At 57.7% G+C, this 19,230-nt stretch overlaps 2 protein-coding genes across 4 annotated transcripts in view; one reads left to right on the forward strand and one right to left on the reverse strand.

The window, feature by feature from the left end:
* JARID2 (jumonji, AT rich interactive domain 2) overlaps positions 1-14,352 on the forward strand; it is a 241,792-nt gene extending 227,440 nt beyond the window's left edge. For all 3 annotated transcript variants that reach the window (XM_004693301.2, XM_012732943.1, XM_012732942.1), the window contains 10 exons: positions 633-725; positions 3,204-3,322; positions 3,403-3,473; positions 4,035-4,149; positions 6,284-6,389; positions 7,174-7,356; positions 7,798-7,928; positions 8,473-8,656; positions 10,759-10,866; positions 13,968-14,352. In XM_004693301.2, coding sequence (XP_004693358.2) covers positions 633-725; positions 3,204-3,322; positions 3,403-3,473; positions 4,035-4,149; positions 6,284-6,389; positions 7,174-7,356; positions 7,798-7,928; positions 8,473-8,656; positions 10,759-10,866; positions 13,968-14,150 — 1,293 coding nt within the window. In that variant the 3' untranslated portion in view covers positions 14,151-14,352. The remainder of the gene's footprint in view (positions 1-632; positions 726-3,203; positions 3,323-3,402; positions 3,474-4,034; positions 4,150-6,283; positions 6,390-7,173; positions 7,357-7,797; positions 7,929-8,472; positions 8,657-10,758; positions 10,867-13,967) is intronic.
* A 104-nt stretch (positions 14,353-14,456) lies between these two features.
* DTNBP1 (dystrobrevin binding protein 1) overlaps positions 14,457-19,230 on the reverse strand; it is a 96,905-nt gene continuing 92,131 nt past the window's right edge. The window contains exons 9-10 of the mRNA XM_004693282.2: positions 17,785-17,925; positions 14,457-16,742 (exon numbers count right to left, since the gene is read on the reverse strand). Coding sequence (XP_004693339.1) covers positions 16,528-16,742; positions 17,785-17,925 — 356 coding nt within the window. The 3' untranslated portion in view covers positions 14,457-16,527. The remainder of the gene's footprint in view (positions 16,743-17,784; positions 17,926-19,230) is intronic.

Below are 19,230 nucleotides of genomic sequence, written 5' to 3' on the forward strand. Positions count from 1 at the left end.
CATGGTCTCTGTTAGAGGAGCAGGTGACCTCGGGTCGCTTCTGTGGTGGCTTCTGGATTTAAGCGGGGCCTCATCCTGGGCCCGGATGTTCACCTGCCCAGTGTTCCTGCGCAGTGGCCCTGTGCCCGGGGAGTTGCCTAGTCTCTGTCTTGCAGGCCCCAGGCCCCTCGCCCCAGACCCACCCTCATAAGCTCTAGCTTTGGCAGTCTTGACACTCTCAGTTTCTCACTGGCCACAGCCTTTACCCAACCTCTGACATGAAGTTCTGTCCCTCTTTCCATGTTCTCACTTCCCACAGTGCACAGTGCTTCTTAAACAGTGCGTGTCGCAGGTGTTCTGACCTTGAACTGGGGCCTGTGGGCACGCACCTCTCCTTCCGTTTCTGAACAGTGGTCAGTTTGCTCCTGGTGGCAAGATGGCGGCGGGCTGGCCCTCCTCGTGTGTCAGCACTAGGGTACTTCTTAGGGACGGTTTTTCTGCCTTCTCTGCTCATATTAACTTAGGACGCAAACTGGCCCATGGCCATGGGGGAATCGTGGCCTGGCAGCCTGAAGCCAGGGATAGGGGTGTGACCAAATTTGGGCCGAGCTCTGTTTATTTAGCCTTACTCTCTGTTTTTGTTTTCTTTGCAGGGAAGGTCTGTTTCTTTAACAACATTTTATCGAACAGCAAGAAATATCATGAACATGTGCTTCAGCAAGGAGCCGGCGCCAGCTGAAATCGAGGTGGGTGCGCCCGCCTCCTGCACCGGGAGACTCAGGGAAGCCTGCGAGTTGATCGTGGGGCCCTCCTGGGGCTGAGGCCCTGGGGGGTCTTGAGCAGCCCTCCTCGCCTTCTGTGCTGGCAGTGCAGGCGAAAGGTCTGACTTAGGTTAAGCTTGTTTGGCGGCAAAAAAGAAAAAAAAAATAAAAGGTGAGCTGCCACGGCTTCTCCTTACCAAACCGGAGACAGTGAGATGGGAGCAGGGGGCGTTTGCGCTTCAGATCTGACCACACTCGACCTCCTGCTCTGCCCGCTGCTCCTCGCCTGCTCTCCGTGCGTCTGCTGAGCAAGAGAGTGTTTGGAATTCATTGGAACCGCAGTTGTGCTTTTCTCCTCTCCTATTTTTTATTTAATGGGATTGGCAGGTTGCCATTTTTATGCTTCTGCCAACCCTGTGTTCTTTGAGTTAGTGTGAGGTTAGAAAGACAGTGGGCACTTTTGTGTCCAAACCAATTGAAGGGGGTTTGGTTTGTGAGGTGCTACAGGACAGAGACCGGATCTTTTGTTTACCTCGCCGGCCAGTGCCCAGCTCCGTCCCTGTGAACCTCCAGATTTTGACAGCAGCAACCGGGGAGACTGACCTAGTACCGCTGGGTGTGGGCAGTGCTGGCGGGGTGCGGGAGGGGAGGGGGTTGTTTTTTTGCTCTCACAGCCGTCAGGCCTTGGTGGGGTATAGGCTGGTCTGTGACACAAACTGACCACTACGGGGCCCAGTGGGTTGGACCATGCGTCCCGGGAGAGAGGCTTTGGAGCCCTGTGGTCAGCCCAGGAGCCTGTCTGCCGCTCCGTGTCGGGCCGTGACGCCCTCCACCCCACCCAGAAGCCCTAGTGTTCAAGCCTGATCTCCCACTTGGTTAATTCCGTGTTTACTTTAGTCTTGACTCTGATTCCTATCGGGCCTTGGGGTACTAGTGGGCCCAGTTGCCCCAGTCCTGTCCCCTGGGCACTATCTTTGAGCACCCCGCCCTATTTCCTTGCCCGAGCCTTGTGGCTGTGGTGACTCACCAGGCACTTCCCCACCTGTCACCCACGACGCCCTGATTCAGGGACACGTGTGTCCATGGCAGTTTATTCTGGAGTCCCTGGACGTGTGGGAGAGCGGGCAGAGGCAGCCGCGTGACTGAGGGTTGAAAATGCCAGCTGGAAACGCGTCCTTGGTTGTGCAACACCCGTCCTTGTGGGGGCCCCCGAAGGTGTCGGGCTCATTGTTCTTTGCAGTATGAAGACAACGTACTTATTTGAGTTTCCTCAAATAAATTAATTCCCTGAAAAGGTTGTGTAGTTGAAACACGAAGACTCCCACCATCTTGGCTGGTGGCCAGCAGCTGGAGAGGCCCGACTGGGCCGGGGTGGCGCGTGTCTGCTCACCTCCCAGAGCCGCTGTCACTCTAAGAACTGTCACTCTAAGGGCTGGCTCTCCCCTCAGAAGGCCTGTTGCTCCTTCCCTTCAGGCTGCTGAGTGATGTTGGTTTCTTCTGACCGGTGGGCACCTGCAGTGCGCCGGGGGCCTCGAGGGTGCTGTGAGCCCTGCTGCAGGCGTGCGGCCAGGGCCTGCTGGGCTGTGAACGTGATGGGGCTGTGGGGTTGCCAGCCTCAGAGAGGGCGGTGGTGCCCTTGGGGTGCAGTGCCCCGGGCGGTGCCGTGGTAGGTTGCACCTGCTTACCTGGGAACAAGACACTTCCCACCCGCCTTGCCCATATTTCTTTGGATGGGACATGGCTGTCTCCTGAAAGCCTTCGCAAGCGGCCGGCGTTTCTCAAGCTCTCCGGCCTGATGGGGGCAGCCTGGGTAGTATCCAGGGTGGACATGGTCTCTGGGCCCCCGGTGAGCCGGTGGGCGTGCCGCGAGGAAGTCAGGGTTGCTGCATAGCTGGAGGTGTACCGGGTGGGTGTCCACCTGAGGACGGGGACGGGGCGTTGTGAGCCTCCTTCCGTCGCTGCTTCTCTCCCCATCTCCCGCCTTTGCAAGGTGAAGGGCGCCTCGCTCAAACTACTGCCGCCCCCGCCCCCTCGGCAGTGTTTGGGTGACAGCAGTCTGGAGCGCGCCCCGTCGCTGCCCCCAGCTGTGACGGCGCCTGTGCCTCCAGCGCCTCCCGGGGTGACCGCTGCTCTCACTTGGCCCGATGCCAAGGTCCGTCGGCGTTGGAGAAGGCGCTGGCTTTAGACCTGCTCTCCTTTTAAGGCCGAGGTGCCGGGACCCCCGTGCTTTACCCGCCCCCAGTGGTTGCCGCCCCGTTCTAGCTGTGGCGACTGCCGCGAGCGTGTATGCGGGCACCTTTTGGTGCGGTTGGACTCGAGGCGCCCAGCCCCTGCCTCGCCGAGCGTGGTAGAGGAGGCCGGGCACTGTCGTGTGATGGGGTCCTTCGCCCCTTGGGAACGCGCTGCCTGTGGTGAGCTCACGGCCGTGCCGGCGCGGGCGCTGACGGGCCCCTCTCTCCGCAGCAAGAGTACTGGCGGCTCGTGGAGGAGAAGGACTGCCACGTGGCCGTGCACTGCGGCAAGGTGGACACCAACACCCACGGCAGCGGCTTCCCCGTGGGAAAGTCAGAACCGTTTTCGAGGTAACCCTGGGGTCTCCTGGGTGTGTCTGGGGGCGTGGCTGGAGGGAGCGCTCTGTGACACCCCGTGCTTCCCTCCACAGGCATGGATGGAACCTCACCGTCCTCCCCAATAACACAGGGTCCATCCTGCGTCACCTCGGTGCTGTGCCTGGTAAGCGCAGGGGGCTGCTCCTGGAACACCCTCCCGGCCTGACCGCACCCCCACCCCCAGTGGGGCATTGCCGATTCAGCATGGCCAGCAAGGGGCAGGGGAGTTGGCGTTGGCGATTGGAGTCACTTTGGCGTTGGTATTCTCGAGCCAGTGTCCTGATTCCCTAAGGCCAGTGTCCTGGGGTGTGGTCAGCGATGATGGGGCCCCCCAGACAAGGGATCCTGGACTCCCCAGGCCTTGTGCTCTTGCGTCCAGCACAGAGAGGAGTCAGGCAGCCCCTGGTCTCAGCCTGAGATAGAGCAGCCCGCGACTGGGGACGAGGTGACAGTGATCATGCAGTTGTGTTCTTGGTGACATCTTGCTGCCCGCCCAAGCGTAGGGTGTGCCTCACACGCCTTGGCACGCGTCCACCTCTGGCCTCTGTAGCGAGCAGGAAGGAACCCTCCTCTCAGTTTTTCTGTTTTCAACCCCTGCCTTTGGGGGCAGGGCGGCCGTCTCTCCCCGCGGCGCCTCTGAGCCTGGTTGCCCCTTCACACGGCTGCATCTCCCTTCTCGTTCCAGGAGTGACTATCCCCTGGCTAAATATCGGCATGGTCTTTTCTACCTCATGCTGGTCTCGAGACCAAAACCACCTTCCCTACATCGACTACTTACACACTGGTGCTGACTGCATTTGGTGAGTAGCACGGGCGGGCTGCGCTGGGGGGCGGCCCGGGGCCCTCACCCGAGAGGTGGGCACCTCAGCAGGGCGTCTGCTCCCTGGAGTGCTTGAGGTGGCGGAGGGTATTCCAGCCTGCTGGGAGAGCATTTCACATGCCTGTTGGCAACTAATGCTCCTTTTGCAACTTGCTTATTTACACTTGTTTTTCCCCCAGGGCATTACTTGTTAATTTCTGAGAGTTGGTTTCATGCTTGGGATACAGAATGGTAGGGGCGTCACAGAGGTGACCGGTGGTGGCAGCCCTGTCATCTGCGCTCCCTAACCCATCACCAGCCCGAGGGCACCCTCTGTGCACAGGGAGCCTGCAGGTGTGGCGGGGCTGCTGTCTGCCCAGCCTGTGTTGAGGGGTGTTCCTCACCCCGGCCCATGGCTCAGCTCAGCTCACCAGTCCCACTCAGGCTGGGCTTCGTGGCAGGGACTTTCACTCGTGGGCATATCCTCATGGGGCTGGAGGGCGTGCTTTGCTCAGATAACTAAAGTCTGAGACTTGGGCTCTCCCTCTGAGGAGCACCTCCCTCACTGACCCCCTCGGTTCTTGGGCCGTGTTGGTTGGTGCTGAGGCTCATGGGGGAGGCATGGGGGAGAGGTGTCTACGTTCCCAGTGGCTGATGTCGTGGTAAGTCTGCGTGGTCCCGGAGAGTGGGGCCGAGGGGCCCTGAGCTTGGGCCGAGTATGTGCTGTCCCATTGCTGGGGGTGGTGGTGAGCTTCCCTCGGGCACCCTCAGTGCCCCTGAAGAGGAGGTCTGGGCCTGGCTTGGGAGGCAGGGGCCTTAGCTGCCTCATTGGAAAGCGGTGTGAGAGGATCCGGCCCAGCCAGGGGCTGAGGTGGGAGTGTGGTCCGGCCGACTGTGGTCATGGCTTGAAAGTGGAGCGAGAGGTAGGCATCCATGGTGTTCTGCGGGCTTTTTAAGCACTTATCCCTGGAGCCCCATTGATGGCAATGAAGGGGAGACTGGGATGTGATGGGAGAATATTATGTTGTGTGGCTTGTTTTAAGCTGTGAAATTCTAGAATTACAGCACAAATCAGGAACGGAATATGCAGCCATGAAATACCTTAGCATTTAATAACAACAACAGAAATCAGAAGCTGAAACGTGTAGTGTTGGCACTGTGGCCTCTGAGACCAAGGAGTGGCCCCTCAGGCGCCTCCTGGGCCGGTGCCCTGGAGGCCAGAGCCCTGGAGGTGTGGGTGGCAGGTCCTGGCCTGGTGTATGTTTTTCCTGGTGGCCCACAGCTTTGCTTTCTGTCAGGTGTGGCGGACGAGCACTGCTGTCATCTTGCACAGAAATCCCCTTTGCAGATGTCACACGGCAGGCTGGCATCCCGTGCCACGCTCCTGCCCTCACCCCAAACTCTGGAGGGGCCTCCAACTGCACGACTCACGTGTGTAGTGACTGGGGCGTCCCCTGGTGACACCAGCAGTGATCCCCACCTTTGATTGCCGTGACTTCCAGCTGCTCTTATCCTGAAGTTGTCCCTCTTCACCTGCCGTCCTCCACCCCCATTCCTGCTGGCTCCTGCACGCCAGTTGGCGGGGCCCAAGCTGACGCGCCCTCAGCCCAGCCCTGTCTGTGGGCTGCTGCTTCCCGGGCCTGGTGGTTCTGCGTGTAGCCAGTGGTGCCTGCACAGCCTGAGCTGTGGCTGAGAGGTAGCGTCCTTTCCTGGTTTGTTCTGCATTTGGGGCACTGGAGGGGGTTTTCCTGGCTGCGTTAGCCCCCAGCTTGTGTGGGGCAGAGACGCAGCACTGGCCAGGACCTCAGGAGGTGACCCAGGCAGAGAGCTGAGGGACAGGCGTGGCGCAGCCACAGACTCTGCCTGCAGCTCCTCCTGCAGGACAGTGTCCAGCGCCAGCTCAGCACAAGACACCGCCTGGTGTGCTCCTGGGGGCTGATGGAGCGCAGCCGTGCTGGGGTCTGACTGACTGATGGGGTTCCAGCATCTGGTTTTGGTTTGAAGGCTTTTGGCTCACGCCGAGGTCAGGCTCACAGAAGAGATGCGTGCTTGCCGGCCGGCACCTCCCGGGGTGGCCCGGCGCGTGCTCACTGGCAGTCAGCCCTGGTCAAGCCTCCCCTGTTTCCCGCTCTCAGGTATTGCATTCCTGCTGAGGAGGAGAATAAGCTGGAGGACGTGGTCCACACTCTGCTGCAGGCCAACGGGACCCCGGGGCTGCAGATGCTGGAAAGCAACGTGATGGTGCGACCTGCCCCCTGCCCGGCCCTCCCGCAGGGGCTGCAAAGCCCCTCTGGGGCTTCTGGATTGGGAAGATTGGGGGGAGGGGGCGCTTAAGAATCATGCCCCATCGTAGTTGTAGCCCATGCCGAGAGGACAGTGCAAAATGAGCCCTTGCGGGAGCCGTCCAAACCAGAATGTCCTGTTTTGTGAAAGGCAAGTGAAGGCAGGGTGTTCCTCGGGTCCCCCTAACCTCGGGCTCCCAGAAGGCCCCGTTTCCAGACCCTTTGGCTTTGTAATTGGAGAGGTGGGACCTGGGTTTGAGTGGGCGACTCTGAGGACCCCGTTGAGCCGTCCCTTGAGTATATCAAGAGTCTGCTGTTACTTGAGCGAAGCACGGCCTCTCACCAAGTTTCGGGGGCCCAGGGCTACGGAACTCCTGGGAGCCTTCAGGCTTTACTTGTGCCCTGAGGCGAGCTCAGACTTCTCTGCCATCCGGTGGTCTCCCACCCCTGCCGGCCCCTTCGTCCAGCGCCCAGAAGCTGAGTGCTGCGACCCTGCCTGCCGCAGGACATGACTCGGCAGCCCTGGGCTCTCGCGGGAGCCGGGCCACTCTCTGGCCACTTTAGACCTTCCACATTGTTTCAGGAGTTGTGTATCTTTATTTCCCAAAGGAGAAGCAAAAACTTGGAATATAAGGCCTTCTGTCTCCTTGCCGGCCCGCCCCTCGCTCCCCGTGGCCCACCTTCCCTGCCGGGCTGGGGTGGAGCAAGGGGGACCCCTGTGCCTGAGCCACCTGTCTCCCCAGATCTCCCCGGAGGTGCTGTGCAAGGAGGGGATCAAGGTGCACAGGACCGTGCAGCAGAGCGGGCAGTTCGTCGTCTGCTTCCCGGGCTCCTTTGTGTCCAAAGTGTGCTGCGGCTACAGCGTCTCCGAGACGGTGCACTTCGCCACCACCCAGTGGACCAGCATGGGCTTCGAGACGGCCAAGGTGAGGCTGCGCCCGCGGCCGGGGACACGCGAGTGTCTGCCGTGGAAACGCACGAGTGCCGGTGGCCTCTGAGGCCGGTAGGGGCTGCTAAGAACGTTCTCGGGGACGCAGCTGTCAGGGCTGGCTTGAGGCATAGAGCTTGGGTCCATCGCTGAATTGTGAGGACTTCACTGCAGGTGCTTATGAGAAATCCCCAAAAATGGCCTGAAAATCTACTCTTGTTCAAGTTTGGGCACCTGCCTTGTGGCTGTCAACCGGAAGCAGGTCTGGCCCTGGTGTCTGGTGCCTTCTCATAGGAAAGCCACATTGTTATGGGGGGTTTCATTTGTTTTGAACCCAACAATTTAGAATTTCAAAATTCAGACAGCGCTCCCCTGCCCAGTAGAGAGCCATCACGGCCAGTACTCATGGGCTGCCCTAAAGACACGTGACCTCTTTCAGGAAATGAAGCGTCGCCATATAGCCAAGCCATTCTCCATGGAGAAGTTACTCTACCAGATTGCACAAGCAGAGGCGAAAAAAGAAAACGGTCCAACCCTCAGTACCATCTCAGCCCTTCTGGATGAGCTCAGGTAACCGAGTCTGGGAGAGGAGCCGCGGGCCGAGGCTGGGCTGGGCAGGGTGGGGCAGCTTGCACCAGCCACAGGCACGGCCGGCCCGCAGCCTGGTACCCCAGTCCGCAACCTGTCACCCCAACCCAGGCCTTCACCTGCCCTCATCCTGCTGCCACTCAGGTGCTCCTGAGGTTGACACAGAAAGTGCAGCGTGACTCTTGCCTTCCTGTGTGACCCTCTTCTCTACTCCCTGCCATGTAGCCTCCTCAGCACTCTCCCCACCAAGGGGAGACCCAGGACGTTTGAGGGTCAGCCCTTGGACTCCGCTTGTGCTGCTCGAACCTTTCACGGTAGCAGCAGATAGACACTGTCCAGCCTCGCATGGACTACCTGGGCCACCCCTTTGTAGTTCTGGTGCTTTCGCTATGTGCCCTGGTGGGGTGTCTCCCTGTTAGTTTGTCGGCTTCTGACTAAGGACCACAGCCTTCACTGGGGGGGCCCGGCCTCAGCCCCTCCCCCGGGAAGAAAGCCCTCTCATAGCTTGGCTCTCGTGCTGTGACAGGGATACGGAGCTGCGGCAGCGGAGGCAGCTGTTCGAGGCTGGCCTCCACTCCTCTGCCCGCTACGGCAGCCACGACAGCACTGGCGCTGTGGCAGATGGGAAGAAAAAGCCTCGAAAGTGGCTGCCGTTGGAGACTTCAGAACGGAGGTGTCAGATCTGCCAGCATCTGTGCTACCTGTCCATGGTGAGCTGCCCGGGGACCCCGGTGCCTCCTATACCTGCCTGTGCCCTTCAGCACCAGGACGCCTGGCAGCTGTCCCACCAGACCCCTCAGCCGGAGCCAGCCGGCAGCTCTAGGCTCCACAGAGCACGGGTAGTGCGCGAGTGGGCTCCCCTCCTCACAGACTGCCGCTTTGATCTCAGCCTGTGTCTCCCTCGCACTGGGGAGGCGGGCTCCCCCAGCTGGTGGGACACAGGGCCCTGTCTCTCTGCCCGCATGCCCTGCTCCCGCCAGTTCCATGGCCATCTCGCTGTCCGAGGACTCTGAGCTCTGTCTTGGGTTGAAGGTGTCTCTCAGGATTCTCATGTTTGCTGCCTCCTGTCGCTGAGCGTAGCTTCCCCTCAGGTTGTTTGCCCAGGGTTCTGCTCTCTGGCTCCCTGAGCCCACGCATCTTCCCTCCTCCAGCTGCTGGCCTGGCTCTTAGGGCCCACCAATGCCAGTCCCCTCCCGCCTGTGTGGATTCTTCCTCCAGATAGACACTTAGGTAGTAAGTGCCCCCACAGCCCCTCGAGTGCCTCTCAACTCTGGCCTCGCGTCTGCAAGCTGAGTCCTAACGCTGCCTCACCCTGGTCTCCAGGGCCAGCCCCATTGGTCCACAGAGAAAGGGCCAAGCTGCCACTTCTAGCTACCGTAGGTGCACTCCAGGGCATCGGGAGAAGAGGGGTTAGAAAACTGAGAACCGGGGCCCCACTGTGCCAGCTGTGGCTGAGGTGTGGACACGCTGCCTCCCCGAGTGGAGGCTGAGGCAGGTGGCCTGAGGCCCCCTCCTTGGTTTACAGGCGGCTGCTTCTCTCTGTCTCCTCCTCGTGAGGACGCTAGTCTTGCTGGACTTGAGCCACCCACACGTCCTGTTCACACTCTTTTCTAGCCTCTTTCCCTCGGCACTTTTTAAAAACACAGAATCCAGAAGAACCATGTTGTCTTTTTTTGGTTTAATATCAGCATCTCCCTAGATCTGAAAGATGTTTGTAAATATCACTCTAAAAGCTGCTGAGCCTCTCTCCTCCCCCGCCGGAGGGCCTAGTTCTCATGGGAAATGGCAGTCTGGTCACTTCCCACGAGTGTGACTCGCTGCCCCGGGCTCTGAGACTCCAAGTCCAGTGGTGTGTGGGCCTTCAGCTGTCCTTGAGCGACCTGGGATTTGCCACCTCTGGCTAGGCATCGCTTGCCAGCCACAGCGTTAGTCTTTAAAGAAGATATCCTACATTTGTTGGTGAAAATCAAGGTTTTTATTTATCTTGGCAGTTTTCTTAGAGCACTTAGTAAGTTTGTGCATTTTTATTTGCTTACAGTGTTTCATATTTGTCTGTCCTGGGCCCCAAGTATCCTTAAAAGCTGATGTGGTTCTGCCAGGAAGTGTCACTTCTTCATTCCTGCAGCTGCTTTCTCAGCTTGGAGTAGAAACTGCCGTAGCAGGAAGATAGGTCTCACCTCAGGCCTTTCTCTCGCCTCTTGGCGTGAGGACCATATTTTCCCTTCTCAGTGTATCCGTGCACAGAAGAAGGACTAGATGTTGGCATGAGGGTTGGGGACACCACACAAACAAGGCAGCCCCTCAGCTGCAGCCCCCCTCGTGCGGCCTTGTGTGAGGTATGGGCAGACGTGCTTCTGCCAGCGGCGGGAGGCTTGGCGTGGGAGCAGGAGGGGCGCCTTGGGGCGTTTGGGCCAAGAGCTGGGTCCCTTCCGTGTCAGCAGCCAGACTGAACTGGCTGTAGGCAGAGCGACACGCCACAGCCATCTGGTGCCTCTTGGACAGTGGTCTTTGAATAGGTCTCATTAGCCCATTTCTCCTTGCCCCCATGAGAACCTGTCGCATGAAGGTGCACAGCAGGCAGAGGGACCTGGGCCGCCTCACATGAGCCGTTCAGGCCCAGCTGAAGTCTGTGCCCGGTGACATAGGCCAGACCCCCCCTCACCTGGCAGTGCCTTGGGCCACACATGCCCCTTAGCTCTAGTGACACATGTCAGGTCCTGCCCCCACCCCCAGGGGTGCCTCTCTCAGGTGTGTGCTCCTCTCCCCCCACCCCCCCCCCAGCAGTCGAGGCTCAGGCGCGTCTCCCTCGCAGGTTGTGCAGGAGAACGAAAACGTCGTGTTCTGCCTGGAGTGTGCGCTGCGCCACGTGGAGAAGCAGAAGTCCTGCCGGGGGCTGAAGCTGATGTATCGCTACGATGAGGTCAGTGGGTGCGCCCGCGGCTGTCGGGGTCCCCAGGGGGCTTGGCCACCAGCGAGGCCACGGCACATGGTGGCCTGACCGAGCCTGAGGGGCAGGAGAGGGCTGCGGCTTGTGCTTGCTCTAAAGTGCAGAGACGTGTTTGCCATTATAAGGCTGAAGACGTGTTTGCCATTATAGCTTTGTTGCCTGTTTCCCAGAGCGCCATGCCAGCCCCCTTCTTGTGCTGGTGTGGCACTGGCTGGGGGAATGGGGTGCGGAAGCAGTGGGCGGAGCACTCTGGTCCCCTGCAGAGACCAGGCCATTGGAGCAAACTTCTGTGGGACAGGTCAGGCTGCAGGTCGGTGCCCTGCCTGGGTGGGAGCGCTGGCCCAGTCCTGGGGAGAGCCCCTCAGTGGGGTGGTTAGGGGGGCATCCCTGTGTCAGTCCCCCACTCCTTTTCTGGAAAGGAAGGCACTCAGGCACCAAGTCCATGGGGCCTGTTCTCACTGGCTGCTTTGGGCTCTGCGCTGCTCTTGGTTGGGACTGGGTGTCAGGAACAGGACCAGTGTGGGTTTCAGAGACTCCCCTCACCTCCCCAATAGCTGGTATCTGGATCCGGTGGTGTGCTAGAACCTGGGCCAGGCTTGGCGATCCTCCTGGCCTCTGCCCACTGCCAGTGGGCCCCTCTGGATTGTGCTACCAATGGTAACCCCTGACCAGGCCCGTCCTGCGCTGCCGTCTCCAGGCACAGCTTCCTGTGCTTCGGGAAGCCAGGCTATGGCTGCACAGCATCTTGGTCAGCACTCCTGGCCATCGGGGCTCAGCTGACCAGGGATTAACTTTCAGGATCTGGTTACTCATACCCAAAGCGCCACATTGCCTGGCCAGGCTACTTGAGGTCAAGGGGACTGCGCCGCTGACTGACCTGGGTTTTATCCAAGGGAACCCCCGTTCCTGCCGCTCACCACTCACAGGGCAGACCCCAACCAGCACAGCCACTGTGTGGCTGCTTCCAGGGCCTCAGAAGCAAGTCTAGGTACCAGAGGCAGGGCAGAGAGGCCTCCCGGCTGTAGCCCGACATTCAGGACACAGAACTAGCCTCTAGCCCATTTGTTGCATCCCCATCACGCCCTCCCTTGGGCTTCTACTCCGTCAGAGCTGGTGAGCCCACTCCAGGGCAGGAAAAAGCTCGCCATCCACTGGGACTCCTACTCCTGCCACCCTGCTTGTGACCTAGGTCCTAGGTAGCCGTTGCTTACACAGGAAATGACCCTTAGGGCCCCCCGCCTGGGACCCCAGGGCCAGTGGCCACAGCCAGGGCTTGCCTAGACATCAGACGACAAGCTCCTATACAGACAAACTCGGGTCAGGCCCCGGCCTGCAGAAGCCCCAGCGCCGCAGAGGAGCTGCCTCTCGATCTCTCAAGTCCTTGGGCCCCACCTGCAGACGCCCAGGGCCAGTCAGCTCCTAACATTTCCGTGCCCCCGTCCTGTGCCTCACAGAGCCCATCCTCACTCCCTGGCTCTCCGTGTGCGTTGGTCCCCACAGGCCCTGAGGCAAAGGCACCACCTCAGCCACTGCGACACTGACGGGGCGGCGTGAGCCTGACCGAGCCAGCCTCCCTGACAGCATGTTTGGGGGAAGCCGGCAGCTTCCTGGGTATGGGCTTTGCCCCTTGGGCATATTCACTGCTGACTTGCAGGGCCTCTCTCGGGCTCGCTTCTCTGCTACAGTGGGTAGCCCAAGGCCCTCTGGCAGGCCCCCCACCACCACACTCCGCACCTCCGCCCAAACCCCCACAGCTCCGGGACTGGTATCCCAGGGATAGGTGATCATGCGTGGGGGGCCGTGCTGGGTCAGACTAATACGCCTCTGGCTAAATTATAAGATGGGAAAGCTGAAAATAGATCTCACTGCATCTTCTTTGTTTTTAAAGAGCACATTGAGCAAGGCAGTAACGCCTGCTTCTCTACTTTAATAGCAAACATCAGAACGTGGTTAAAAATAAGCCCTGCGGAGAGTAAGAGCTGTGTGGCAGGGCGCGGGCCTGGTGGTGCTGCAAGGCCTGGTTTGCACCAGACCCTGAGACAAGAATTGCCAGTGAGGCCTGCCAGCCTGGGCTTAGTCCTGAGTTTTGATAAGGGGGAGAGTAAGGGGGAGAGGTATTTAGGAAACTATTTTGCCAGTCTCCTATTTTAGTAAATGAAGTGCCCATCAGTTTGCACGAGTGGAGCATTCTCCTCATTAGTGGCATTTCTGCCCTGAGAGGTGTAAGAGGCGGGGGTCCCGAGACTACCAAGCACACTTGCTGTGCAGAGGCGCTTGCTGTCTCCCCCGCCGGCCCTTTGTGATGCTTTGTGTGGGTGCAGCCTTCGTCACGGGCACCTGAGTTCCACGCACACCTGCTTATCCTGCTGGCACGTTGGCCCACCCCAAGAGCTTTCAGTGGTCAGATTGGTTTTTCTTTCAAATACATAATTTCTGTCCTTTTTCCTTCTGCTCCTGTTTGCTGTGTCTGTCTCACGGTGGGCATCACTGCAGTGTGCCAAGCCGGTGAAGGAGCTCTGGGAACAGGTAGCCAGAGCCGCAGCTCAGGCATTGCCGCCATCCTGGGACAAGCTGAGCCCCCGTGTGCCCCCCACCCCATCAGTTCCCAGGCCTGCCATACTACTCTCCAAGGACCGAGGGTGGGAGCCACTCACCTCTTTAAGCTCCAGTTCAGGAGGGCTGAGGACTGCAGGGCAGTGGGGGAAGGGCCTGGTGCTCAGGGGAGCGGGCTGGCTGTGGCAGGGAACGTCCATCAGGCGTGGCCCAGATGTGCTGCAGTTCTGATGATCTCGGAGCTTTAGCTTATTTGTCTCTTCAGACTTCACAGCCACTGGGTTAGGCTTCCTTGATTTGGGGCGGTGGGTGCTGAGGAGCCGATGAGGGGGCTCCTCTGCAGCCAGCTGCAGGTGAGAAGGGGCGGGTTTCTCCCTGAAAAGGAAAGTGTGAGTCCCAGCGAAACTGACCTGCTCCGAGGCCAAGGGGGAGACCTGGGCCTCAGTTGGTCCGGGGAAGGCGCTGCCTGAGGTCTCAGGACAGGCTGGCTAACCCTGTGTCCTCCTTCCAACCCGCAACAGGAACAGATCATCAGCCTGGTCAACCAGATCTGCGGCAAGGTCTCTGGTAAGAACGGCAGCATCGAGAACTGTCTCAGTAAACCCACACCAAAAAGAGGGCCCCGCAAGAGAGCGACGGTGGACGTGCCCCCTTCCCGACTTTCCTCCTCCGGTTCATCCAAAAGTGCTTCGAGCTCGTCGTGAAGATGCCAACACCCGTGGTCGAATGATTGATATATATTTTTTTGTAATTATTATATTCTAGTTTGGAGTACTTGCCGTAGGATACAAGCTGTCTTTGCACTAGCTCTAAAGAAGATTTTCTTCTGGTTTTAGAGAACTAATTTTGTTTTAGCATTAAACTGTTGAACTTTTTTTTGTACTTAGAATACCTAGATACTGCAGTCAGATTTTGGAAACTGCCGTATATCCACTGTTTTAAAACCCTTGAGGGGCCGTATTAATTTGTATTGCCCCTATGGCTGACAAAAGCCCTTTTGTTTGTTTTGATTTTTTTTTTTTTTTTTGTAACTGTTGGGGAAAAAAAGGCTTTTTAACCCATTTTTGAAGAGGGTGAAGTTTGGAGAACAAATTTTAAAACCACCAGTCATGTGAGCAGATTTTTCTAGAGAGGAAAAGGGATAGGAGACACACACACACACACACACACAAAACTTGAAAAGAAATGGCTTTACTTTGGCTGTCTTTTCTTCTGTCATGTGCAAGATGAGTTTGTAATTTTCAAACCGGAGAACCCCCGTTTGTCTGTTGGGGCGGTCGTGGCAGCTGAAGCGGACTTCGTTTCCTCAGCAGGGCGGTGGGGTCCGCGTGGCGAGGGCTCTCTACCAGCACACCACTATGCAGCTGTCGAAGGCGAGGAGGACAGAGGGGAGACTGCCTGCCTTGGAGGGGTCGCGTGAGGGAAACCTGTGCCTGATTTCATTAGGAAATCCATTCTGTTATTTTTGGTGCTGTTGGCTACTTTATCAAAAAACCCTTCAATAGCATCCTTAAGGAAAAAAAAAAATGATTGAAGCCCAAGTGCTTCGTTGTCCTAGACGTGCAATCTTCCGACATTCCATCTCCATCTCACTGCTTGTTTTCACCTTCACAAGTCAGCATTAATCTTTTTAAATTCGTTTCGTTCATGATCACATGTAGAGCCACTAGGAGGTCTGCGGTTCTTTTTGAATGTGAAATGCATTTGCGCTCATCTTGTCTATTTTTTCTCTTCATGTTGTAACAAAAAGAAAAAAAGATAAAAAAAAAAAAAGCCCGTCCCTTTTGTACATACGCCTGTAAATTGTTTTAAATACTTGAGCCTTTTCTCGGTGGGGGTGGGGAGGGTGAGAAGACAAGATGGAGAAAAGCCTTACATTTCAGTTTCTTCATCGGCTGGGTTGGATGCCTACAGGGTTCTTCTTGTAACGTTTATAAGTGCTGCTTACATCACTGAACAACGACGACGACGAGTAGCTGCTGCCCTTCTCCGGTTGTGTGTACAGTATGTGTGGAATAAAAAAGGGAAACTGTTTTCACAAGCTGTCCTGTTTCATGATTGGACTCACCTTCCCGTAGCTGCCGTGTGCACTGAGCTCGCCAGCGGGCTGTCAGGGCGTCCTGTGATACACTTTGTTGGTTGTTGTTGCAGAAGACTGAACTGTTTCGGAATATTTAACAATTACATAAACAGTCAAGTGTTTTCCAATGTGGTTGTCCGGTTTTTATGGCCTTGCTGTGTACTTTCCCTCTTTTTGACAGTAAACTTCTGCCTATGGCTTACAGTTTGACATTTAATTTATTAGCGCTGCTCTGCACTCCTCCCAAGGGAGGGAGGGACGACTTCATGTTGTTTATTGCCAGTTTTTGTTTACTTTTCAGGTTTGTACTACAAGGTTTAATAATAAAAACAAAGTTTTTTGGACATTTGTCTGTCTTGTGGAAGATGAGTGACTTGACACGAGCCCTTTCTGACAGAGGCCGAGTCCCGCCTCTTAGCCAGGGAGGGCGCAGCTGTGTTCCAGTCTCGCTGGCCGCCCCCCACCCCCCTAGGCCCATGTGGCAGCCCCTCTCGGGCTGTCCTTGCCCTTCGCGCCTGTGCTCATGGGGCCTGGGTGCAGGCGCTGGGCTCTGAGTGGTCAGAGGGGGCTGCTCTGACCAGTTTCTTGCCAGGAGGGCACACAGGTGCTGCTCTCCAGGCTTCTCACCTCCTGTGGCCCCGGTGAGCGCTCTAGCACTGAGGTGGGGCTGGCTCCTAGGCCGCGGACAACTTGTCATGCTCCAGTGAGAATCCACACTGCTGAGAGGAGGCTACTGCAGCTGTACCTCAGAGGGTTTTACTCCGTCCTCACTGCCCAGCCCTGGCCCAGCTCTGGCCCCAGCCACCTTTCCTGCACCGGGGCCTGCGGGAGGTGTGTTTAGCGCCTTCCTGTATAAACTCGCTATGTACTCTGGATTTAGGTCCCAAAACTTTATTGTTACCTGTTATGTCAATTTCCCAGACATTGGCAATTTTGCAAAAATGAAGCGCCTCAGTTGAAGACTCAGGTGACGCCTTCCCCGTGCGGGCAGAGCGGCCTAGTCAGCAGTCGCTGTCATCGGTGTGTAGTGTGGCAAGGGCCGTATCAACCTCCACGCTCTCCTCGTCAGACTGAACAATCGGGGACTCCCCACCTTCTGGGGGGTCCTGGGTGGCCAGGTCTGTGCAGGTCACAGAGGGTGGTGCTGCGGCTTGTGGTTCAGAGGGGCGGGGGACCTGTAGGGGAACTTCCTGTGCGCCGAGACTGGACTCAGGCCCTGCGAACAAGGTAGAGAATAGCCCTGTGGTCACAGCCAGCCACGTGGAATTGCCCAGGGCTGAGCCTTCGACTAAGGGTCCTGCGGTCCTGCGGTTCTTGTTTGCAATCTGGGGGCTGCAGAAGCGGACAGCCCCTCCCACTGTTTGGAAGCTGCAGAAATTGCCAGAGCAACTGGGCCAAAGGCAGGCCCAGCCATAGCTTTCTACTTAACCCTTTGATGTCAGAAATCAGCTGAGAAAAAACCTTATCTATTAGCAGTTCTCCAATTTCATGAGAACTAAAGCCCTTAAAAGAAGCAAAATCCTGTGTTCCTGTATCGCACCCACTCTGGGAGGGGCCATTCCCGTGCCCCCAGCAGCTCAGGACGAGGCCTCCCTAGGCAGTGCTGTGGCCACAGACTCTAGGAGAGGAGGATGAGGTAGCTTTGCTGAGATGACAAGGCAAGATGACAGCTGCCTGAAGGGGACAAGGTGCTGCTGGAAGCTCTGTGCTCTGGCCCCCACCCCAGCGTGGGCAAGAACAAGCTCACATAGTGGCGTGAGGTATGGAGGCCTAAGAGCTCTAGAGCCTCGGTGACTAGGGGCCGAGTGAACACAAAACAAAATTTGGGAGAGGCACTAAGTGGTGAAGGAACTGGCTTGAAAGTACAGGCCAAGTGCTGCACACATGGCGGCAGAGACTGGCAGAGACCTCCCTCTTGGGGGAGGGGGGACCCGAAGGCCACAAGTGGGTGCTCAGCACAGGTGTGAGCCACACAACTCCCCTGCATTCCAGGACTTAACTAACCGCAAAACCCCTACAGAAAGGGGTTCCTTAGAGGGGCGTGGGTAAAGCAAAGGAAGGTTCTTGTGCTCTGAGGGTATCTGGGTAGCGCATAACTGCCAGTGTTTTTCGTGCCTGTGGCATGTGAGGGTGGGCAGGAGGGTCAGAGGCCGGAGAAGGGAGCTGTGGAGACACATGCTGGGTAACCAGCTGGCTCTGGTGGTGTTCTGGGGGGATGGGATATGCCCATCAGGGCTGCGGAAGGCTGGCACCCCTACCTAGGGCAGGGGACGGCACACCGTCGTCTTCTCCTGAATTCAGAAAGACGTCCAGGGCCTCGTGGTCGGAAATGTCCATCAGATCCATCTGCTCCAACATGTCGATGTTCACCTCCATGGAGGACATGCTGCCCATGGGCTCTGGACGGGCACAAGGAGGTTAGACTTTGCACTATTGGGAAGTGAACCTCAGTTGACTGGGCTACTGTGCTTCTGGGTATAAAATGCCTCTTGCTAATCAGAACCGGAAGTGTGTGTGGTGCTGGGACATCTCCCATTTGCTGGCCTGCATCTTCCAACTTCCTTGGACTCCCTCCACCTCCCTGAGGAGACTTCTTGTGCACCCCCCAGTCCTTGCATGCAGGTGCGTTCCTGCATCAGCAGTCTGGCTGTTGGCGTGGGTCTTTCCCAAAAGCCAGCCTTGGGCAGTAGACCAGCGCACTGCCAGGCACCCCTCTACCTTCCATAGTTCCCTGGTTTCTTTAAATATCCCCGCCCTGGTCGCGTATCCCACGCTGAACCCACGGCAGTCTTAACAGACAAGGTTCGGGTAGCTGCACGCTTGGAGACGTGGAAACTGGAGTAGTCAGCTACTCTCGGCAACAGCCTTCGGACCCCGCTGAGTCTGCAGTTCACATTGAAACTCCCTGTTGCCCAGAAAGCCACAAGCCAGTTGCAGTCACCCCGATCAGGATCCACTCTGAGCTATAGGCCTCAGTAATACAAACTCAATCCCGATTTACCTCGGGAGTCGCACCGGCGAGGCCCGCGAGAGCAGGGCATTTCCCCGCGTGTCCGATGCCTCGCACGTGAGTGCACGACAGCTAGAGTGAGCACATGAGCCCGGTGGCAAGGAGGGGGCCCACCAGGTGTTCAGATGAGAGCCTAGTCACTTCCAGAGGAAAAACAATCCCTGAAACTTGAGACTTCAAAATAAGTTCAACTAAAGATTAAAGCAAAATAGAAAGTAAATCCGAAGCCAGAATAAACTCCCACACAAAGAAGATGGGACACAGCGGCTGCAGCGACTCGACAGGGACGAGCGGCTCCTGGTTCCTAGACCTGCTGACGCCCGCGTCCCGGAGGGTGACAGATAAATCCTCACCGCATTTGCTGCAGCGAGCGGAGGAACAGCAAGAACAGGGCAGGGAAGAAGAGAAGGAAAACGACTGACACCTCAAAAACCAAAGCCAGCAGGAGGACAAATTCACAGAGGCCGAGATGGCAGCAAAGAGCACACCATGAGGTAGTATGTGGGGCGAGTTCCACTCGTCTAGACAGACCCCTCGCTGCCGCCTCCCCCAAGTCGGGGCAGAGGGTGCGTGGTGGAACCCAGATAGGCGGGCTGAGGGCCAGGGTGCGAGTTCAGCTAAGGCTTATAAATGTGTGCGCGAAGGTGACAGTCCTCGCGGTGTGCAGCCCGGGGGCCCCACCCTGGAGGACGGC

The sequence above is a fragment of the Condylura cristata genome, unplaced genomic scaffold (genome assembly GCF_000260355.1).
Source record: "Condylura cristata isolate star-nosed mole 26May11 unplaced genomic scaffold, ConCri1.0 scaffold00037, whole genome shotgun sequence".
Lineage (NCBI taxonomy): Eukaryota > Metazoa > Chordata > Mammalia > Eulipotyphla > Talpidae > Condylura > Condylura cristata.